Below are 25,000 nucleotides of genomic sequence, written 5' to 3' on the forward strand. Positions count from 1 at the left end.
GTCACAGAATGGCTCCTTCCGTACTAAGGGTTCAAAATGCCAAGTCCATGCAAAACCATCAGTGTTATGTAGATTAGATGTTTTTTTTTATTAATTAATGTGTTTTTTGAGAATTTGAATAATAATGCAGTCTTTGGGAAGGTGTCTGCCGTGGGTATAATTAATTCCATTAAGCTGATAACAGCTGCCAAACACACACACACACACACACACACACACACACACACACACAAACACACACACTAGGCAGGGAGTTGGGAGGTGAGCACCTGATGGAAACGACCCACACAATCTCATTTGATGATAGCTGATCAGAGAAGAGCTCTGAAACAGCAATGTCCTCATTTTCTACAGGCTTTCAGGTGCAAACTGTAAATCAGTAATTAAACAAAACATTCAAACTTGTACTAAATTACATAAACAGACACAGCATGTTATATTGCTTTTGTTAAAAACACAATCAATACACCTTTCAATAGTATTGGCAGGGAGGATGGCTTGACCTGCACCTGTTTCTGCCTGTCCTCAGTAAAGCAGCACTGTAAGACTGTTATTTCTCTCCGCTGTATTCTGCCTGTAGTCTTGGCTCTTTGCATGCAGTGTGTGGGGATTCTGTCCACCCATAAAGAAGAAGTACTCATTAAAGTCAGCTAAATGCTTTGCAACAAAGCCCAGTGTTTGTTCTGGACGCACCAAATAGAGAACTGGATGAATGACACAAATTTGAATGCACTTTATGGGGAATGATGAAAAAGGAAAGCACTATTTCTTTCTGCAGCATCTCATTTAGCGTAATATACAGTTGTCATGAAAGGAGAACATTGATGTCTTTAGATGGAGTCTATTTGTGGAGCTCGCTCTCTTTCTCTCTCTCTCTGTCACTCTTTCTCTCTCTCTTTCTCCCTCCCACTCTCTATTGCCCTGTTTCCAGATCCTTCCACGGCATCCCCATAATGGCCTTATATACTGTATCTGTATGTGTATCTGGTAGTGGCAGTCAGTGTGCTGTAGCATCCGCTTGTCCCCTTGGACCGCCTCAGTGCCCCCTGTCATCACGAGGTCACTCTGGAGGAAACAGAGCTCCTGCTCTGTGCATACAGATGCCCGTGTGTGTTGAGTACAGTGAAGCCGGACACAGCTCACCCAGTTACTATAGCTTATTCTGGAACAGATGAGGCTGGACGCACGCCAGAACTGAGCTTGTTTGGGGCCTGATACATACAGAGGTCAGATGCTGTCCGGAATTGGCTGACCCACTTGGAAGCAACCACAAACTGATGTAGTGTGTATTAGGATCATTATGATGCTACATTTATTGCCAAAAGAAACCAGCTAGCTAGCAAGGCAAGCTAGCAAGTAATTGTTGGCTTTTAGATAGTTTACTTAACTTAGCTTGCTTCTTTTAAACAAAATAAGTACCTGCTGCAACTGTAATGATATACGACACAAAGTGTTTATTGGTATGCCACTGTCTGTCTCTACCTTGTATGCCCTTCACAGAATTTGACCTTCATGTTTGACCTTTTAGTTCCTGTAACAGGCATGAATATGGACGCTGACTACAGTTCCGAGAGAGAAGTTAGACATACAGATAGATATACATAAGGGATAATGTATAGAACGCTGGTCATTATCGGAAAATAAGTCCCGACAGGGTGATCAGGACAGGGTCTTGCTTCGTCCTGAAGGGACTTATTTTCCAATAATGACCGGTGTTCTATACATTATCCCACTTATTACACGGCTACTTGCCAAAATGAAAAAATAAACTCCACATGATATAACTCTTTACATTTATTTGTTACCGTTTCATCAAACAAATAGTTCACAACACGCTGAACTTGAATCAAACATTCTTCAGAACACAGCAGATCAACGGTCTGCTTTCACTTTTGAATGAAGTTCCATTGCAAGAAGTGACCGCACTACTTGCGGAGTGGTATGAAAGATGTGAATATGAAGCACAAAACCCATTTTCCTTGACAGCGGTCTGTTATACTTAACAACGGTCTTTTGTCGAGAAATATCAGACCACCGAACGTTGGAAGAGAGTCTTAAGACATGAGCTGCCATTCCTGACATCTGATTGGAGGTCTGAGCCACTGAGGTAGAGAGAGCTGGTGTTTACTGGTTTGGCCCAGATCAGGATCACATCTTCTCCGTAACCTATTGCTTAGTACTGTACCTATCATGAGAATGGCTTGCATGCATGTGAACGTCCTGTATGTGTGTGTGTGTGTGTGTGTGTGTGTGTGTGTGTGTGTGCTAGAGGGATAGATTGAGAGTGGTGGGTGTTTTGGGGTGATAGTGAACCCTGCCTGGCCTTGCTAAGCATAGAGGCATAGAGATGAAAAGGAGGCCAAATGAGAATTCAGTGGGTGCCGCTTCTCCCCTGGGGCACAAAGTCTCCAGATAGTCTTTCAGAGGGATCAGCCAGGCAAGCTCTTTACTGCCACCACTAACTGTCTGACCCACCTTGTCTGAAATCCTATAGTGTGTGTGGGTGTATGTGCTTGTGCGTGTGTGTTTGTGTCTGTGTGTGTGTGTATGTCTCTGGTCTCTGGTTACCGGGCAGTCGAGCAGGTGTGTATACAAGTGAGTGGGTGGGTTGTACATTTTGTGTGTACGTCGGACGTATATTGCATGGATGTAAATGTGGGTCAGGGAATGGCTGTATTTCCTTTGAAACTGTAATAGCCTTGATGTTCATGAAGTAAAAGTCAAGTGCCTTCCACTCTGCACCAGGTATGGACTTATACCCCCTTGATGTCAAATTAAGGCACCATCTTATATTATATATAAGACACCTTAAATTACATACGTTTAACAAAGCAGCCCTAAATACAATATAATTGTATGTAATTTTATAGGAGCATACCTAGATCATATGAGGGAAATATATTACATATTATAGTGTTGTCACGATACCAAAATTATGACTTCGATACGATACCTGCCATAAATATCACGATGCTCGATACTAAAACGATACTACGGCGAAATCCTAAGATATCTGGAGAAGAAAGGACTCATACCTCCTCCAAGTGTATTGAGTCATTTGTGTTGAATTTGGTGCACTTTTGTAGTGTGTAGGTAAATTCTGGGTTCTAAACTTCCTACATAATTATTATTTTTTTATAGTCAGTAAAATAGTAGGCCTACTTTGTGTGATTAAGTCCTTTATTGTTTGTTATAGTTCATTTACATTGTGTTGTGGCAATAAAGTAGCTTTAAATAGCCAAACTAGGCTAGATCAAGGTCAGTGTTAAAATTACTGCATGCAAATCACTGAATGCTATGCAGAGGGGCCTAATCTTTAGGCCATCTGATGTACAGTATAGGCTACCCTAGGCCTTCCCGTGTTCATGGGATTTCTTTGACAGTTGCAAAGGGGAAAATGTGAGGATAGTCTTCTTTGTGCCCAGTGTACAAGTACGACGTTCCAACCACTCAGGTCTTCGTCAGATAAGCCTACACCATTACCTGTTGCAATATATCTGTGTGCATTCCTACATTACGTCTATTTCTTTGATAACATGATTTGCTACCACGTACTGTAACAATAAGCCGCTATTATTATTAGGACTCAACACGCTTTGGTGGTGTTATGCTGTGGGCTTTAATTAGCGCATTTCGGGTAGCCTATCTTACATCTGGGCAATAATTATTGAACAAATTGCAGTCTACATGCCATGACAAATATTACCAGTAGTAGGCTGCTACTGACCGAACATGAAATAGATCGTTTACAAGTTATGGTAATGTTATTCTGGCGTGAACATTGCGCTTTCATCGCGTTAGCACCCTTGATTACAGCTCGTTATGTCTCGTCAAAATGATTACAGCTCTGTCTCGTCAAAATTCATTGATGAAGGAAGGTTCGCTTTATCCCAGAGAACCATACTCGTTTCACTTAAGCTAGACTAAAACATAAGAAAATAACTTGGCACTAACCATGTAGTCGTGTTTTCTATAGCATATTCGTTAACCTGTTGTTCTTTGAACTCTTTAAAAATGTTGGGATATATCTGCGAGGTGTTTAGCCAAGTTCCATGCGTAGCCTACTGCTTTTAAATAACTTTGTGTACCTGATGGCTTGCCTTCACGCGATGTATCCGAAATAGAAATAGCACACCTTTTGTTTTATCCACAAGGCCTAGAACTGTCGGCAAAGAACTATGTTGACGTTGGCTGCGCACTCACTCACTCAGAGCTGCCTGCTTGACACGCCCACTTGCCTAGATGCGTGCAAGGAGCAGTGGGAGCAGCAGTTGACACAGACACAGAACGTTATTATTTTAATAAAGTATCGATTCTAAAAACGTCTGAAATCGTATCGTTTTTTGCGTGAAGGCATCGCGATACCTTTTTAGTATCGATACACCGTGCAACACTAACATATTATGGAGTGTAACTCAGAAATGGTCTCAGAAAGGTCAGTGTTTTAATACTGCACTGCAAGACAGACTAGTCTGTGCTTTGTGAAATGGCTGTGAATGAAATCGTAACTGCTGTGCTTTGGAATCAAATACTGCAGTGAAAGCTGAAAGGCCCACCTGGCAGTCTTTGCTTTCAGTGTTGCCAGTCTGAGTGAGATATTAAAGACAGAAAGATCCAGAAGAACAGCTCTGTTTTCTCATTCATTAGTGTTTCTCCTTCTCTGTTGTTCTTCAGACCAGTGTTGTAGTTTAGTTAGCAGTACAGAGCACAGAGAATCACAGGCTCAGTCCCTGCCTCAGTCATTGCAAGCGCCTCTTGATTGATTAATCACCCACTATGTGGATACTGTTCTTAGAATTGATTTAGATTAAGTGTTATTTAGTATAATTTGTATTTTAGTATATTTAGTATTCTTTATCTTCTATTTCTTAGTTGTGTTTTTTATATTATATACTTTTAATTACTTTTTTCTGCTGTTAGTGAATGTGTGTGTGATGTCTGTATGCTACTGAGATCTTGAATTTCCCCTGGGAATCGATACAGTATCTATCTATCTATCTATCTATCTATCTATCTAGTAGATATACTGTGATGTAGTAGTTAGCTGTAGTGGGTATACTGTGATCAACCCCAAATGTTGATACGTATCCTTGCCTATTTTAAGTGGGTATACTGAGATGGTGATGCTTTTTAAGTGGGTATACTGCTTAGTCCTGCGTATCACGTCGACTACACCACTGCTTCAAACCAAGTTACAGACACAGGAGTGACCACAGTGGTGTTAACATAGTATCTCCTGCAGTAATGGGTTCTGACTGACCAAGAAAACAGGCCCCCTCTTGTTCCTGTGCCAGAGCTGACGGCTTGACCTGGGAGTGGACTGGACTTGCAGAATCCAGGCCAAGTCAGTGTCGGTTCCACTATCGTATCCTACAATAACATGGGTTTCAGTCTCCAGCAAGAGCTTTCCCAACTTTGGGTTGCAACATGTCTGGTGTTTTTCTTCCCTGTTTGTGTTAGTATTGCTCTCTCTCTCTCTGTCCCTCTCTCTCTCTCTCTCTCTCTCTCTCTCTGCAAAGTGCAGGTGATTAAGGGCAGCACCACTTCAGTGCTTCAGTGACATTTAACCACAAAAAAAGAGGGAGAGAAAAAGACTTGGGTTGGGTAGAGGCCAGCTAGCTGATGGCAGACTGGCAGGGAAGGTGCCCTTTCTCTGGGGAGGTGCCAAGCACGTTGTCAGGTCCCTCCTCCACAGGTCTTGGTCACCCATTTCACTTAGGACAGCTGCCAGCTCCTAGAGCTTGTGCCTTTTGTTCTGATTGGTATGTAACTGTCTCCCCCCGTGTCGCAATCCATCTACCTGTTTACCTTACTTTCCCTTATTCTCTCTCTCTCTCTCTCTCTCTCTCTCTGTCTCTCTCTCTTTTTCTCTGTCTCTCTCTCTCTTTTGCTGTCTGTCTAACTGGAGTCAAGGATTAGCGTTAAATATGTTTATGTTACCGATAATATCAGTTTTTGGGTTTTTTTTCCACACAAAAGATCCTTGAGCCATAAGACGGTTCAATGAAGTGGTTTTGAAATCAAAGTCTCTCTCTCCCTCTCCCTCTCTCCCTCTTCCTCTCTCTCTCTCTGTCTGTCTATCCTCTCATTAATTATGCCAGTTAAGGCGCCATGCCTAAGTGCTACATGGAATTGATTAGACACACTACTGAGACGCCACACCCCACCCCAAAACACACACACACACACACACACACACACACACTGACTCACAGACAGTGTCACAGTGAGAGGCTCCATTCACTTCTCTGTGTCAGCAAATTGTTGATGGGCATGGGTGGCTGTCTCACTTGAGCAGTGGACAGTGTTGCTGTTCTTCACTGTGTAGCATGTGGACCTCACAGTTTGGTACACCTCTTAAAGGAATTATCCGGAGTAAAATGCACTTTAGATCAATTTACGGATGATTGGGAGTACATGCGTTGAGTTGACATCAAAATCATGTCATACGGATGTGTTTTGAGAAGGTTCGATTTTACCGTTTTTAGTCAAAACTCGTTAGCCTGGAAGTGACCAGGGCATGTCATTTTGCCACTACAAAACGCTATTTTTATACCTCTTCTACAGTTCCAAACAACATTACACTTACGTCTTAGTGAGTAGAGGGTCCCTAAAGCCAAACCGAAGTATCCCGAGGTCTTTATGTGGTCGGATAGAGAGTCCAGAATGAATTTCATCAAGCCAGTACCTTTCCGGAAATGTTGCTGCTGCAGCTGGCATCTTTAGGGGAAAGTCCGTAGGAGTCGATTGCCGAGTGTGGAGTAACACGCTCTGGAAATTCACAATTTCGTCGCCGTTTTTTTTTTTTTTTTTTTAAACTTAGTCTAGTATTTCTTTCGAAATTGAAATGAAGTTGTATGCAACAGCAAACCCTAGCTTACTAACAGGTTGGAATTTTGAAATGTCACGTGACGTGATGTCGTGCAACGATGTGATGCAATCGACTTCTACGGCAGCAGCAACATTTCCGGAAAGGTACTGGCTTGATGAAATTCATTCTGGACTCTCTATCCGACCACATAAAGACCTCGGGATACTTCGGTTTGGCTTTAGGGACCCTCTACTCACTACTACGTAAGTGTAATGTTGTTTGGAACTGTACAAAAGGTATAAAAATAGCGTTTTGTAGCGGCGAAATGACATGCCCTGGTCACTTCCAGGCTAACGAGTTTTGACTAAAAACGGTAAAATCGAACTTTCTCAAAACACATCCGAATGACATGATTTTGATGTCAACTCAACGTATGTACTCCCAATCATCCGTAAATTGATCTAAAGTGCATTTTACTCCGGATAATTCCTTTAAGAGACACACACACAGGTCAGGTCTTTGGTAGCCCCGTATGAGGATGCAAAGTCATCACTGGTGCAGTTGGATTCATTTACCACAGTCTGAAATGTTTGCTGTGTTTTTTATTTGCTTTTCTTGTCTTTTCTCTCTCTCTCTCTCTTTCTCTCAAGCTACTGTGCAAGTACACAAAACGTTGATATGTAAAAACACACAAAAGCAACTTTGATATGTTCCTCCCTGCCCGAGACTCAACAGGGGCACAAATCAATTTTAGGCGTGTGTGTGTGTGTGTGTGTGTGTGTGTGTGTGGCACTGATGAATGAAGTGATTTTAATAATTCAAAACTGGTTACAGGCAAGGAAAATAAAGAAGAAAGACAAGCAATCTGTTCCATCTGCAGCACCCCCCCCACACACACACACACACACACATACACCACCCCACCCCACCGTTCCCCTGATTATAAAAACATGTCACGGAGCATATGAACTCATGATTTATCCGTCTAGTATTCCTGTGGTACTTTTACTGCAGTGTCTAAGCACAGGCTGGAGACAGCGGCCTCCCCTTCTCTCACATAAGAGATGGGCTGACATGATTTAGGGCAGGCTGAGTGGTCAGACTGATAGCTTGCCTTCCCCTCCCCCGTGGTTGAGGGATTTAGGAGAGAAACACTGAAACTGTCCTTCTGCTTGAGTGACATGTTTTACCTGATGTAATTTAATTAGGCCCTGACATCCTTTTTGGCACCTTCTTAAGTGTCTTGATATATTTTTTGGCACCCCTTGATGGTTTCTCTCTCTCTCTCTCCCTCCCTTTCCAGAACATTCCTTGGTGTACTCAAAGTACAGGAACTCACTGTCTCATAGATAATGTCTGTGGTGAAACGCATAAGGGCTGTCACCTTAAACACTGACAGTTTTTTTCTCTTCTGCTTTTAGAGGCCTCAGGTTTCTGTTGTGTCTTAGTGTGTGTTTGTGCATGTCTTAGTGTGTGCATGTATGTATGTGTGTGTGGTGTGTCTGAGTATGTGTATGTGCATGGTTGAGAGTCTCTGTCATGACAGTATGTGTGTATGTGTGTGGTTGAGAGTCTGGCATGTGTCTGAGTGTGTGTGTGTGTGTGGGGAGGGGGGGTGACTCAGACAGTAGATCATGAGTGATCAGTGCTAATTACAGTGACAGACTCACATCCATCAGATGGCCCTGTGGAGGCCACATGTGTGATTTGGCGATGGCTGACGCAGCTACAGGCTCATGGGGGTGGAGGTTACTGTGAGGGCGGAGGTAGTTAGCGCCAGGGTCAGTGTCAACACCTCTCCACTTCCCCTCATGGGCGTTTTATGTTATAGTAAAGGGGCTAACAAACACACACACACACACACACACATGTACATCTATACATACACACACACACACACACACACACACACACACACACACACACACACACACACACACACTATCACACTCATATGCATGCACACACATACACACAGACTCACAAAACACAAAAACCCATATACATCTACACACCACAGACTCCGTCACACACAGGCACACACTCTCATGCAAATACACCCTACAGCCACACACACACACACACACACACACACACACACACACACACACACACACACTCACCCACACTCACACTCACACCCACACACACACACACACACACACGTTAATAGTCCACAGTGATGCATGTCCACACTGCCTGCAGGCAACAGGAGACGGTGGTGGATGGGGTTGCCATGGTGAGCTAGCGTTTGTCTCAGTTACAGTGAGGTGTGTGTCTGCCTCGCCCCAGCGCTGTCTGGCACCAGCTAAATACCTGCCTGCCATTTTTTACACTCCTGGATGCCTGGTGGTCAGACTCAGTCCATGGCCTCATAACATAAAGACCCAGCATTTATCTCCTCCTTCTGAGGCCTGGGGCAGGACAACACAGATGTCCTCTCTCTGTAGTCACAACAGGCTGAGCCACTCGTGTCTCTCTGTCCCTATTCCACACATCATGCACATGTGTTTAGGCTTACTAAACAGCTGCCAGCGTCTAATGTTTGTGCCATGTTTTCCTCTCCTCTCATTGGTTCTATTTCTCTGACTCCACTGTCTGACTCCTGGTGGCTCCGGTCAATTTGTCTCAATTGGTGATGTGTGTGTGTGTGTGTGTGTGTGTGTGTGTGTGTGTGTGTGTGTGTGTGTCCGTGCGTCTGTCTGCCTCACACCACCCAAACACCTGCCATCTTTGAAGTTGTCCACTGCAGTGCAGTCCCTCCTGGACTTCTGTCTGGCTTTATCTCATAACAACCCAACCTTTATCTCCTCCTTTTAACACCAGGGGCCTCACAAGGAAGATGAGCACTCTCATTACTCATCAACACTCATCTGCTTTAGTTCCACTTCCAATTATCTCACTAATTCAGTTCAATTCAATTAATTCAATTTTATTTTATTTGTACAGCACCAATAACAAATTGCTGTGTAGAGCCTGAATCCCCTTGAGGAGCACTATGGCGGCAGTGGCTAGGATAAGCCGTCTCCAGTAGGGCCCGGGCTAGTAAGGGACAACCCATCTGCTTGGGCCGGCTGGGTAGAGATGAAGGGAACAGGGGTGTGTTTCCCAAAACCATAGTTGCTAACCTGTTAGCAACTTAGTTGGTTGGAAATGGGAAAATGCATTGCAACCAACAAAATTGCTAACTTAGTTAGCAATTATGGTTTTGGGAAACACACCCCAGCTTAGCAAGGGACCACCCATCTGCTTGGGCAGGCTGGGTAGAGATGAAGGGAACAGGTTCATTCAGGTACACAGCTGCCAGCTTGTAGAGTCTGTGTCATAGAACTCTTTTCTCTCCTTTCTATAACTCCTAATCTCCCTGTTTGAGTCAGAGGCAGTCTGATTCTTTGTCATGTTTGTGTCGGTGATGATGTGTTTGTCTGCCTCGCTCCAGCAAACAACGGCACCATGCACACACACACACACACACACACACACACTCGCCATCTCTTACCCTCCTCGATGCCCCGAGGGTGGCATTTGCTCTGTACTCTGTGTGCTCCTCTCATAAAGTGTCACATTTATCACACACACACACACACACACACACACGCACACACACACATGCACACACACACATGCACACACACACAGCTCTGAACACCAGAAGCCACAGGCCATGTGCGGATCTGAATGTGTTCATAACAGGGTGCCTTGCAGCTTTAAAGAGCATCCATCAGCAGAGTGTCATTTAAAGCAGGCGTTCTATCAGCTGGCTGTGAGTTAGGGCTGCGCAGGTGTGCAGATGCTGGGAATACAGTATGATGTCACTTCCTGTGGTCCGTCTCTGTTTAGGTCACCTCTGTACATCAGAATAAGGCTGCAACAGGTCTCAGGGACCACCAGACCTACTAGACATTTCTCCTGCTGTCTGTATGTGGTTCAATGAAGATATTGCGAAAGGTATTGGTGTATGGAATCTTGGATTATGTGAAGGGGAAAATATGGCTGGATGGAGATTTGAGTTAAGGTATAGACATTGTAAATGACAGACAAGGGAATTTTGAACTCTCTGGCCCCAATACAACATCCTGCCTGAATCCAGAGTCTAAACTGAAATGGAAAGTATTGGGTCAGTTCACTTTGCCAGAATGTGTCTCCACCCTGATGTGAGGTACTTTATCTGACAACAGCTGTTTCTCCATATGCAAACATCGGGGGAGAAAAATGGGCTTTAATGCTATCTGATGACTGCGGATCGACTCAACAAGGCACCTCCAAAGCAAGTGGTCCTCACGTCAGCATATAAACAAGACCTTTTGGCTAATGGAAGCATGGCTTGTGAAGTGGTTTGTCTGTGCCTTTTAAGAGGTTTAGTGCATTTGTTGGGTCAATACAGTGGATGGAATGGAATGAATCTCGTCCCCATACTTTCAGACATTCATAGCAATTGGATCTGGATTGAACCTGTCCTGGTCTGCTGCACGCCTGTCATCTTAGGGTGAAAGCCTGTTCCGCACTGTTTTCCGAGTTGAGTGTGGTTATGGTCAGGCTCTTCTGTAGTTCTGTGGTGTGTGACCGGCCCGTTTTCTTCCTCTGCAGACCCAGAGTCCCAGAGGAAGCGGACCGTTCAGAACGTTCTGGACCTCAGGCAGAACCTGGAGGACACTATGTCCAGTCTGAGAGGGACCCAGCTCAGCCACAGGTGAGTGGAACCGGTGTTCTCTGTACAAATGCACTATACACATCATTTATGGTATACGCAGTACACTCCTCAGGCAATCACAAACAAACAGACTTTATATAGATAGGTGTGTGTGTGCTCTACACTTTCCTTTTCCAACAAACATAAATACACAAACACACACACACACACACACACACACACACACACACACACACACACACACACACACACACACACACACACACATATCTAGAATCATGTACTAGTATGCATATTCAGACATATAAAAAGCAAGAGCTCAAAGACAAGACAGATACACACACACACACATACGCACACACACACAGTCACAAACACACATTCAGATGTGTGCACTGGTATGCAAATAAAATGAGTGCACAATCCCAGCCAGACACACACACACACACACACACATAAACACAAACACAAACACTCTCAATATATCAATACTGCAGCCCCCTGCTGTGAGTGAGTGTGTGCTGGGAAGGGTGCCCATTCAGCTGTCTGAGCACCTGGCCTCCACTTTTTACAGCAACAACATTTCTGCTTTATGGCGTCTATTCATTACGCCTGTCCCAGTCGCCCGATGAACCCCCCCCCCCCCCCGCCTCTCACACTGAATCCAGAGCTTACACCCGCTCATAACCTCCACAGAGGACACCACAGCACACACACTCACACGTAGACAGATACGAGCCCACACTGAGAGAGGAAAACACAAGAGAACACACTCTCACAGAGAGGCTCTCAATTAGAAGAGCTCTATACTTTTCCATTCCGGACCGCAGCAGACATGCCTTAACGAGTGCAGTGTAGTGTCTTGGGTCTCTCAGATTAAAAGCAAAACAGTAAAAGATAGATAGATAGATAGATAGATAGATAGATAGATAGATAGATACTTTATTGATCCCCAGGGGAAATTCAAGGATTCAGTAGCATACAGACAACACACGCACATTCACTAACAGCAGAAAAAGTAATTAAAAGTATATAATATAAAAACACAACTAAGGACAGTAGAAGATAAAGAATATACTAAATATACTAAAATACAAATTATACTAACTAACACTTAATCTAAATCAATTCTACAAACAGTATCCACATAGTGGTGATTAATCGATCAAGAGGCGCTTGCAATGACTGGCTTACACATTGGCAAAATAGAAGGGATAATGGCCGACAAGGTTACCAGTTCCGCATTGGAATCTTAGAATATGATGAATCTGCCAAAAAAGGCCCAACATACTAGCCTGGCGACGCCCATCTAGATCTCCTTTCAGGGAGATGCTAGTCTGGAACACCATAGTTCACTAAGGTTTCCATCGCTCGGCAGATTATCTGCTCAATAAATTTATTTACAGCAAAGGTCACATTGTTCCCTGAGTTTTAACTGTCAGTTTCTCAGTTTGTAAAGTTTATTAAAGTTTATTATTATAAAGTCATTATCGGCTGATATTCACTCAAAGTAGTTTGATCGGAGCACTTTCTGAAGGCCGATCAGAAGAGCGGATCAGAGCCAAAAACTATTTAGAAGCACTGGTGAGAATGACTTCTAACCACGTAGCCTAAATGTTTTATACAAAATACACCACAACATCGGAAAACATTAGCCTACAAGTGGAACCATAGAATGACGTTGTGAATGCAGCATAAAACCTAGACTACATGCACCTCAACGTTAGCAGTTTCGTGTTACTTTACCTGAAGTTTCTCAGTTGCTAGTGATCAAATTCAAGGGCTGAAATATGCCTTTTAGTCCAGTTAAGGGATTGGCTGGAATATGCAAAATATATTATATCGGTAGCGAACAGGAACTAAAGCAGCCTCCCGTCATGTTGTCTTCAAAGGTAGGATGCTACTGATGACTTCCATTCATGCGTGTTTACACCGAATAGCCTACAAGCTAAAGTAGAAAATGAAAGTAACATTATTGCCCCCATCAATGCAGATTAAAGTAAGGATTCCTGTATCATCAAGTAGGCTGCATCTTAATAACAACACCGTAAGATCTGATAAGGAGCTTGCACACTGTTCCAACAAACACCAACAAACTCCAACATTCTAAAGTTGGCAGCTGTTGGAAATAGTCTTTAGAATGTTCATAAAACCAACTGCTAGTCCACACTGTGGTGTCTCCATCCAACTAACGGCAACAAAGACAGACAGCCGGCCCACACTGACCCGACTGTTGGTGTTTGTTGGAGTTTGTTGGAGCAGTGTGCAAGCTCCTATAGCCTCATACAGTTGCTGGTACACCGTTACGTTACAATTAACTTTCTTCTCTGAACGAGCATTGGCAGACTATAAAAAAAGAAATCTCACGATAGCCTGTTTCATACATTTCTTACTACATAAAGGCATAAGGCAAGAAGGCACTAATATTCTTTACATTTTGTTTTCCTGTAAATGTTGTCAGTCATTCTTAATCTTTGCAACTGGTGCATTGGAATGTTTGAATGTTTTAAAAAAAGTTAGTGTAGAGCCCTGCACTTTCTTTCAATGCCCATCCTGTGATCGTGATCGGTAATCGGTATTGGCAGATACTGATTTCATTGATTGGCCCCAAAAGAACTGATCGGAGCATCCCTAGTTATCCCTGGAGCATCCGGAGCAACCCTATGAATCCTTGATTGATTAAGCTGGACCAATGATTTCAAAGTTAAGCTATGTCTACTGTACGCCCATCACCATGCTAGTGTTGGAAAGGCTTCCCAATTGTGAGTGACCAGACTCTATTCACAAAATAAATGAGTTTGGTTTCCAGGCTACCAACACACAGTAGTCCTTGAAATGTCACGGTGACCTCAGGGGCATGCAGATCCTGCTATGGAGTACTGCAGAGGAGAGGAAGACAGATCTGTCTCTGTGTGTGTGTGTGTGTGTGTGTGTACGTGTAGTATATATACTCTTTTGATCCCGTGAGGGAAATTTGGTCTCTGCATTTATCCCAATCCGTGAATTAGTGAAACACACTCAGCACACAGTGAGGTGAAGCACACACTAATCCCGGCGCAGTGAGCTGCCTGCAACAACAGCGGCGCTCAGTGCAGTGAGGGGTTAGGTGCCTTGCTCAAGGGCACTTCAGCCGCTTCCTACTGGTCGGGGTTCGAACCGGCAACCCTCCGGTTCCATGTCCGAAGCGCTAACCAGTAGGCCACGGCTGCCCCAGGTGTACCTGTGTGTGTGTGTGTGTGTGTGTGCAGATACAACATAACACACACACACACACACACACACACACACACACACACACACGCGCGCGCGCGCGCGTGTGTGTGTGTGTGTGTGTGTTATGTTGTATCTGCACATTTGATATTCTCCCTCTTCCTCTCTCCTCATCCTCACCACATGCTGTCACGGGCGAACATGCTGAGCGTAGCAACGTTCCGCTGCTCTCGTCCCTTTGATCTCCTCGGCTCTCCCTGCCAGGAGTCCCCAGGAACTTCTGTGCCTCTTCCGAAGAGAGATGGCTTTCCATAGCTTAGCTCCAACAGGCGGTTTTCCACAGCGTATCGCTGAGGGCAGCTTTTCCAGAGGTGCACGCTCCTGCAGCCCTAATGTCCAAATTCCCGAGCTGGTAAAACGTTTGGCTCAGTCCGAGCCATAAATCAACGCTCTTCCGCCCAATGAGAAGCTCCGGTGAGGCTGCAAGTTCCTATTTCATTTTAATGGGGTCGTCCGCCACAGCAGTCCAAGAACAACACGCCCCAACACCGATATAGACAGCCAGCCCATATAACAGTACAGCAGTTGGCACTGGCCTAGAAACAGCTTCTCAGCAATTACATATCAGTTCCAAGTATGCTCCTAGAAGATTCTTGTTTTTTTTTGGTCATTTGTGATACAAACAAATAGCTGGGAAACATAGACAACATCGAAAGCAAGTGACATGCATCCACTCCAGACAGCTGTGAGGAGATCAAAGAAAGTGTTAGAGAAAGCGAGAGGAAAGGCAGGACATGAGGATATTTTTATCCTCCAGCTGGGATGAGAAGCTCAGAATCAGGGCCACATGTGGCAGCAGCTAACGCCCATGAAAGGGATGCCCAGACTCCTCAGGCCCGCCTGGCAGATCGATGAGTGCATTTGCTCCTCTTTGAATTTGCTGTAAAGACGCCATATTGTAGACAATCGAACAGGCAATTACAGGCAATCAGAAGAAGCTCGAAAAATGAGTGCCTTAAAGAGTCTCCTCTGGAAGTGGTGTTAACAGGTGTGTCAGTCTGCCTTGCTATCTTGTGCCCCAGTACCAGGCCAGAAGTGGCTTCAACCGGGGAGACACTCAGAGCTGTGCCGCAGCAGCTGATGATTCTTACAGAGGTGCCCAGACTTTTTACAACACATCGATCAGTGCATTCGCTATTCACTGCATTCACACTGACACTGTATTCAGCAATGTTCAATATCAGTAATTAGCAGGTGGAAACATGGAAAGCATTCACACCATAGAGCCAGCGAGCGAAGAAGTCCAGAAGGCAGACATGAATGAAGGGGAATGAGTGTACTTTAAACATGTTCCTACTGGAAGACAAATGAGGGCTGCTGTGCCAGATCCCCTTTGTTAGGTACGCTGTATGTCAGTCAGATGATGGCCTCATCCAGGCAGAGCTGGCAGCCATGTGGGAGAAGTGTTTGAAGGATGCCCCAAAGCCCTAGAGCACTGGCTAATGACTTCCTCAAGCCATGCCCAGACTCCTGTGGACACCTGGCAGATAGATCATTGCATTCGCTCCTCATCTACTGATATTAATCTGCTGAATTGGCTCATTCACCAACACCTCCCCTTTTAGGAACACGAGGCTTTAGGATCCCCTTTTAGGAACACGATCATCATCGTCTCGACTATAAAACCTAATCAGCTCTAATGAACTCCAACGTGTTGAGACGATGCTGCCTGCTGCAGTGTATACTAATACTAATGTGCGGTTGGTCTCTGAGTACAGTGCTGATTTGTGGCCAAAGTCCCAAACTAATGGTGCATGAGATGGAGGAGTGGGGGAGACGTGGAGACAGAGCCACTCTATTTACACTGAAGAGCTGCCAACGCTTGGTCTTGGTAGTGTGTGTGTGTGTGTGGGTGTGTGGGTGGGTGTGTGGGTGTGAAAAAAGTGGCTCATTGACAAACGCATGATTCAAAGTAACCATTTATCAGTTAGGGCCGTCTTGTAAAAATGATATACTTGACAGAACATACAAATACAGGGATATCATGGACTGGGACATACTGCATACAAAATGTGCTTCAATTAAGCAACAATGGCAGTCAAATATTTGTGTTCAGTTGAAAGAGTTGGATGTTATTTTTAATGGTCTGGAATATTTAATTGGTTTTGTATCCATTCTTTTGTACTCATTGGTTTTCTCAATTGCACAATGACAATAAAATTAAAATTTGATCTATTATTTCACAATAATATGCATACATTACAATGCTCGCACTAGTCATACTGATTGCATTGCAGTCATCACTTCATTAGAGAAGTATGTTAAAACACTAAAATCATCAATCAACATCACATTCTGCACTCGGGTATACTGTAGAACACATGTAGTGGCTATAAGTAGACTTCCTCCCTTGGCAGGAAGTGACCTCAGAGAGCTCTGGATTGCATGCTCCCCGGAGTTCTTCCTGGGGTATTAATAACCCAGTGCCACAGGAAGACATCTTAAGTAGGATGTGTCTCAGTAGGACATGGGCACAGACAGTTTCCATTCAGACGCTGGCTTAGCCATGAGCTGCTGTCTGTGTGTGGGCTGGCTTTGAGGAGGCCTCTGTGCTCTGTGTCCAGGAGGTGTGTGTGTGTGTGTGTACATGTGAGAGTGAGTGTGAGAGGTGAGCTGGCCTGCTGTTGTGACAGGCAGCTTTGTTTGGGTTGAGTCGTGTGTTGTGGTAATCGGGCTGTGTAGCAGGGCCTGCCAGTTACTGTGTGCTTTAACGCGTTTTGGTAGGTGACGGCTATCTGTGGCTTTGCCAGGAGGTTTGGTGTAGCTTGTGTGTGTCTGTGCCCCCCCTCCCCCCAACCCCAGTGTGTTCCAACAGTGCAGAGATCCCCTCACATTTAGCCTGCCTCAGTGTTGAGTGAACAGAAACTGCCCTAAATTGCTTGCAATCAGCCACAAACTATTCCTCTGACTGTTGTTTGGCAATAATGAATTACTATCAAGTGTTATTGAGTGGTCAAGTTTAATGTCTCAAATTGGGCGAGAATTATATCTGCATATAAATTATATTGCCGCAGTTCTGCTGCTCCTTGCATCATTGGATGACATTCTCTCTGCAGGAGTGCAGAGGCAGAGTGCAGATTTCAGAAGAGTTAGGAGCGTATCAATAACCCATTTGGCAGGAGTGGAGGAATCGGACGCCAGTTTGGAGCCTGATGAGAGCTCTCCGTCTTCCTGGTAAAAATAGCAGACTAGGAGAGACCCGCATGATGGGGAACGCTGAATTATTCACTTAAAACCTCCTGTGTGCAGCACTGGTTTGTGTGTGTGTGTGTGTGAGTGTGTGTGTGTGTGTGTGTGTGTGTGTGTGTGTGTGTGTGTGTGTGTGTGTGTGCGCGTGCTTATGCAATCACCAGACTCAGCAGAAGGTTCATACAACAGAGAAAAAAGAAAAAGACAGAGAGAGAAAGATAGAAAGAGAGAGAAAGATAAGAGAGAGAGACAGAGAGATAGAGAGAGGGGGGGGAGAGGAAGAGAAAGAGAGAGATACAGTAGAAATGAAGAGAGGGAGCAGGCTTTCATCAGCCTGACCTATTTGCAGGTTGTGTGGTCTACTGCAGTTTCCTGAACCTCTCCTGGAGCAGTGTGACTGCAGTACAACAGCGCTGGCTGATTCTCACGCTGCATTTCCACAGGCCTGTGACCTCCTGAGAGGCAGGAACAAGCTGCTGGTTATGGCATGGAGAGATGGGGAGGGGTGGGAGAGGCTCTGTTTAATATCGTCTCCAGCGTTTGCTTTTCAGTGAACGGTTAAAGTATTCATGCGGTGTGGCTCCTGTGAGCGGCCATATTCCTCGCCTCGTTCACCGAGGACTGGGAGCCAGGACGAGGGAGGGAACGGTTGGAGGAAGTGGGTCACTGTAGTCGTTCTGTCAGCTCTCATCACAATGACGGGCCCTCGAAGCGCTCGTTGGCTCCGCCGTGTGTGTGTGTGTGTGTGTGTGTGTGTGTGTGTGTGTGTGTGTGTGTGTGTGTGTGTGTGTGTGTGTGTGTGTGTGTGTGGCCTCTGTCAGGCCTATCATGCTTTCTGCTCCACTGTGCTGTTTCAAATCCCAGCGCTCCGCATTGATGCGACAATGAAAATGTCATTTGTCTATTGTCTCCATCCTTTCCTTCCTCTTTCTCTCTTCCCCTCTGTCATGTCCTTTCTTCTCTTGCTCTTACTCAGGTGCTCTCTCTATTTCTTTCTCCTCCACTGTCACCTTTCTCTCTACCTATCACTCTCTCCCCCTTCTTTTCTCCCTCATTCTCTCCTTCTGACACTCTCTCTGTCTCTTTCTTCCCCCTCTCTTTTCTTATTTATTCTCTGTTTCTTACTCCATCACTCTACTCTATCCTTCTCTCTCCCCCTCCAGCTGTCTGGAGAACAGTGTGTGTTATGACAGTGACATCACTAACGCCTACAGCCTGTCCAACCTGTCCAGAATTACTGTTTATAATTCATGAGGTATATTCATGTTTATTTATTCCCTCTCTACCTCTTTCTTTCTCTCTATTGCTCTCTTTCCCTCTTTCCCTCTCTCTCTATCTTTCTCTCTCTTTCTCCCTCTCTCCCTCTCCTCTCTCTCTCTCCCTCTAGCTGTCTGGAGAGCAGCGTGTGCTACGACAGCGACGACACCAATGCCCGCAGTCTGTCCAGCCTGTCCAACCGCTCGTCCCCTCTCTCCTGGCGCCACGGTCAGTCCAGCCCGCGGCTGCAGGCCGGGGACGCTCCGTCCTCCACGGGCAGTGGAGGAGTGGTCAGCGGCGGGGGCATCGGGCGTAGCCAGTACACATCCCACACCATGCCCACACGCTGCTCCAGCCGCCTGAGCCACTCCTCCCAGATGGAGCTGATGGAGGGCCTTGATGCTGACCTCAAGTCGGGCTACCTGAGCGACAGCGACCTGCTCGGCAAGAGCCTCCACGATGAAGATGACGACGACAACCTGGCCAACGGGTGGGAACACAGTTACATGTGCTAGTTAGAGAGATATGATGTAAACAAACAGCTACATGTGCTAGTTAGACAGACATGATGATAACAAACACAGCTACATGTGCTAGTTAGACAGACATGATGATAACAAACACAGTTACATGTGCTAGTTAGACAAACATGATGGTAACAAACACAGTTATATGTGCTAGTTAGACAAACATGACGGTAACAAACACAGTTACATGTGCTAGTTAGACAGACATGACGGTAACAAACACAGTTACATATTATGTGCTAGTTAGACAGATATGATGTAAACAAACAGCTACATGTGCTAGTTAGACAGACATGAACAAAAGGCAACCTGGCTAACAAGTCAGCATGCCTACAGTACATTTGCTAGTTAGAGACGTGAATAAACAGGCAAATGTTTGATGGCCTCAGTCGTCAGATAAGACGACATTTAGGGATGTGTAGTGAAATAAGAAAGCATGTGCACAAATGCAAGGTTTCAAAGGGACATTCAGAAACAGGTGATGTGGAGTTGATGCTACACTGTCACAGCCCAAGTAACAAGTTACAACACAAGAGGGAGATTTCCATCTGGTTTCAGTGAAGCAAGCCCCTGAAAAAAATATGTGTATTTCTGATTTGCACACAAGTGAGAATTACTTTATTGCCAATTACTGTTGGCTGGTCTGTTGCCTCTCTGTCCCTGAGAAGGTAAAGACCACTGTAAAGGTGCACTGGATGCAAACATCATAGCTTTGACATTTATCTGTTGATGTTGACAATGTAGTTTCAAATCAAACTATGTTGTTGATGTTGTAAATATGGTAGAGGTTACTTATAGGATGGGAAAGGTGGAATATTGAATGGATTAGAACTGACTCTAATATGCACATTGGATACATATTTAATGTAATTTAATCCAAATGTGCAAAAAATGGCATGCTGATATATTGCACTTTACAGCATTTTAGTGTTTATGTAATATATTACAGTACTATACGGTGAATATTCTGTGATATATTGGATATCCATATGGGGATTAATGTGAAGCCATTTCCCATTTCCTGGGATCCTTCCTGTGAGTGTAAGGGATTCAGCAGTTACTGTAGATGACTCGACATGATTTAGTGCCCCAGGCTGGATTTAAGATTGGCCAGTAAATGGTGTTGGGGGTGGTGTGGTGTAGATGGTGGTGGTGGTGGTGGTGGTGTGTGTGTGCGTGTGTGTGTGATAGGCTACTCTCCATTTCACCCGTTTTCCAAGCCCGCTTGGTGGCCTTTCAGTCAATAGGCCCCTCAGGCTAACTGTACCGCATAGTGTGTCCAGGGACGGCCATAAATATGTTAGTCATCTCACTGGCCAGCAACGCTTCCTCAACACTGACCTACTGTATGTGCTGGTTAGAGAGGGAGGGAGGTTTGATATCAAACTGATATCGAATTATGCACTATAAATGTATTTTACTGCATTTAGTCATAATGGGCTGCATTACAGAAGGCCTCTGGTGCTCAGTGGCACTTAAGCCTTGTAGGGGTGTGGGGTTAGGTGGGACGTAGGGAGTTGGTTGTGTTCAGTGGCTTGGCCTCTGTGTAGTTACTGCAGATTGAATGGCTTTTGAAGTCTTGTGTAGGCTATCACAGCAGTTATCAGAGCCAGAGGGAGGCCTGACTGAGCCTCATGCTGTGGCAGCTCTACAACACTGATCCTCTGGAAAACACAAACAAAACACAAACATAAACATGAAAACAAGAAAATAAACATGAAAACAGAAACATAAACGTTAAAAAAACAAAAAACATAGGCATGAAATCGTCCTATCTGCTTCCACACAGAACAAAGGGTGAAACTGGAACTGTATCTGTTCCTGAGAGAGAGTGGGGGAGGGTTGGTTGTGTTTGTGTTTGGGTATGTGTTTGTGTGTGTCCTTTTAAGCGGAGTTGACCTTGACTAATTATTGTGGGTCTGGCAGCACTGTCCCCCTCTCAGTCGGCCGTGCTCAGCTAGTAGAAAAGCAGGTGGTCAGTCTCACAGGCAGCATCATTAGCTCTGAGTCATTAGACGCCTCCGTCCCTCTGTCTCTCTCTCTTTCTCTCTCTCTCTCTTCCTCCCTCGCTCAAGTCATTAAGCACTGCCCATTCTTTCCCTTTTTCCTTATATCGCTGTCTCTCTCTTTCATTTGTCCCATTCATCGGCCTCTCCTCTCTTTCTCCGCCTGCTCTGTTTCTCACTGTCTCTTGACACTACAAGTGAAGTCACCACTGACGGCAGCTTGAACAGAGATCACAGTTCTGTCCCTTTCACACAGAACACAGATCTGTCTCTTGAACACAGATCACAGATGTTTTTTTAGATCGCAGATTCATCCTCTCATACTCAGTTTTCTTCTCATCCTCCACTTCCTCTCCCTCCCTCCTCCCTCTCCTCTCCCCTTCTCCTCCTTCTTCCTCATCCTTCTCTCCCTCCTCCTCTCCCCTCTTCTCATTTTCTTCCTCCTCCTCTTTCTCTCTCCTTCCCTCTCCTCCTCTCCCTCTGTCCTCCCTCTCCTCTCCCTCTCTCCTCCTTCTTCCTCATTCTTCCTCCTCCTCCTCTCCCTCTCTCCTCTCCTTCTCCTCCTCCTCTCCCTCTGTCCTCCCTCAGTGCAGTGAGATCAGGGAGGGTAGCAGTGGGGAGAGGCAGGGTGGAGCTGGAATCCAGGCCAGCTCTCCAGTGGAGAAGAAGCTGCTTTATCTGTGCACAGCACACTGGAGGGATTTGGACAAGTTCACACTGCAGCATGGCACTGCACAGTGACACACAGAGGGATGACACACACACACACACATGTGAAAACACACACACACACACACACACACACACACACACACACAGAAAGATGATCACACACACAGACTCACACACACACATGTGAACACACACACACACACACACACATGCACACACACACACACACAGAAAGATGATCACACACACATGTACTCAAAAGGCAGAGATAATACATACATGTCTGTCACACACACATACACACACACACACACACAGACACACACACACACGCGCACAAAGAGAGGGAGAGGGAACAAATCTCTCAGAAGTAAGAGAAGGTCAACGAGGAGAGGCCAGAAAATGAGAATGAGTCCTGAGGCCTCTAGAGCAGCTGAATGAAAATGAGTGGTGACAGGGCCAATACTGAATACTAACCAATGAAATGTGTTTACATATCTATATAATTACAACTCTCCCATGGTGCTGGGAGTGGAGAGAGAGGAGGCATTGTAGCCTCTACACCAGTGGAGGCTGAGAGTGCTCCTAAATCACAGTGGAGAAGGCTCAGGATTAGCAATTAGCCAGGACCGCCAGAGCCAGCTGGAGATGCTCCAGTCGTGTGTCACGTCCAGCTAACACCCAAGTAACACCCCCAGCCCCCCAGCCCCCCTCCCCCCCTCCACCTTATAAACAGGCTCCCTCTTGCCATCCCAGCCCAGACGAAGTGTCCCTTCATCCAGTGCCAGCCCAGGCTAAAGAGAAGCGAGCTGTTAAACAAAATTGTTGTCATTCTTCTATAAGAATTCTGTGCTCTAATAATATGCTATTGTTACACATTTGGTAGAATGCCTTGATTCAGAATTACATTCTCAAGCAGAACTTTGTCCCATAAAGTTTTATGTGCTGTTAGTCTCTGATAAAAGCATACATTATGTTGTATTGTCTAAACATTAACACAAACAATTATATTGTGCATTGTACTGTATACTCCTTCATACATTATGGGTCAGCTTTACCTTAGTTTTGCGTACACAAATTAAGCTTAGTTCTAGACTAAAAGCTCATTTCTAGTGGACATCTTCTTTGAGGGTCTCTTGTAATCTAGGACTAGGCTTAAAATGCATGGGAAACTCGCCCAATACATTGTTTAATAGTATTAACACATTTATGACTTCAATGTAAATGTTGGGTTTTGCCAGCTCCTAAATACATAGTTTATTTATGTAATAGCAGCATATGGAATGCATTGGGACATGTTGAACAAATAATGGTGTCCTCAGGTTGGTCACCACGGTAGCCACCTGTCCTAGTGAGGTTGCCATGGTAGCTATCACTGGTTAGCGGTGATGACACACACACACACACACACACACACACACACACACACACAGCTTGTTGCGCTCCCTCCCTAGCCCTAGTTTTTAATCCAGCCTGGTGCTTTGATCTCTCCCTGAGATGCCAACGCCTCTCTCTGCTTCACCAAGAAGGCCATCAAGCCAGGGAAGCTAGACTGAATTATTAAACATCCTTGCATAAGCGTCGCAGAACTGCTGCGTTTTTCTTCTGGGAGAGAGGAAGATGAGGAAGTGGAGCCCGTGTAGAACATTACTATCTATTTGTTGAATATAAAACACTGCAGCTGCACCTTGCCTTCTCAGCTGTGCTAAAGTCTGAGTTCGCCGGGCTGATTCTACTGCCCCAGCTCGATGGCCCCCGCCCCGCTCGCTGGTGGACGTTTAGCCCCCGGGGTCCTGGTTTCCCAGGAAGTGTTGCCAGGGCGACCATTAGCACTTGTGAGGGGCGTGCAGCGTGCCGTCTGCTCTGAGGTCAGATGAAACAGCCCGTCATCCCCGAGACTTTGGCTCAGCTCACCGCAATGCGCCTCAGTGGCCCTGTCTGCAGCAGAGCCCCAGATAGAGCTCCAGGTCACAGTGAGGACAGGTGGCTGCAGATGCTTATCCTTTTAGGTGCAGCAATAATGTTTGGGGTTAAATTGACCTTGCTTTCATATGGTGATGAAGATACAGTAGTAATAGTAATAATCAGTTTTTAAACATAGTTAAGGTGTTTGCAGTATGCTTTATAGTTTATTTTCTGTATTAAAAGTAGCCTACAGTACACGTTAACGCCAAGACAGAGATTAGTGGTTGTGTGCTGATGATGGCAAGACATGGGAGACTCGTCTTCATCACTCTCGAGTGCTCCCTGATGAACACTTCTGTTCCTGGCCAGCTGACTGTGGTAGTCAACACACACACACACACACACACACACACACACACACACACACACGGACACACACACACACACACACACAGACACACATACACAGCCAGTTGTCTGTGATGGCCCCCAGCTTGACTTCAGGAAGAAGTAATGTATTAAGCATGAGTATCACACCTACCTGCAAGTTCATCCCCATGGCTGACTGCTCTACTCACCAAAAAGACAAAAGCACTAGCGCTAAGCTGGTCGAAAACAATTATCCTGCACCATTTGTGTGTGTGTGTGTGTGTGTGTGTGTGTGAGAGAGAGAGAGAGAGAGAGCGATAGAGAGATGGATAAAGAGAGAGAG

At 45.2% G+C, this 25,000-nt stretch overlaps 1 protein-coding gene across 1 annotated transcript in view; it reads left to right on the top strand.

Annotated features, from left to right (window-relative positions):
• The window catches only part of LOC143104629 (neuron navigator 1-like), a 74,111-nt gene that overhangs the window by 8,370 nt on the left and 40,741 nt on the right, over window positions 1-25,000 (top strand). The window contains exons 2-3 of the mRNA XM_076268771.1: window positions 11,399-11,501; window positions 19,309-19,668. Of these exons, the coding sequence (XP_076124886.1) occupies window positions 11,399-11,501; window positions 19,309-19,668 (463 nt within the window). The remainder of the gene's footprint in view (window positions 1-11,398; window positions 11,502-19,308; window positions 19,669-25,000) is intronic.

Source organism: Alosa pseudoharengus, unplaced genomic scaffold (genome assembly GCF_046254945.1).
Source record: "Alosa pseudoharengus isolate Yale_2024_CS ecotype anadromous, Long Island Sound unplaced genomic scaffold, YU_APseudo_1.1 YU_APseudo_1.1_scf_5, whole genome shotgun sequence".
NCBI lineage: Eukaryota > Metazoa > Chordata > Actinopteri > Clupeiformes > Clupeidae > Alosa > Alosa pseudoharengus.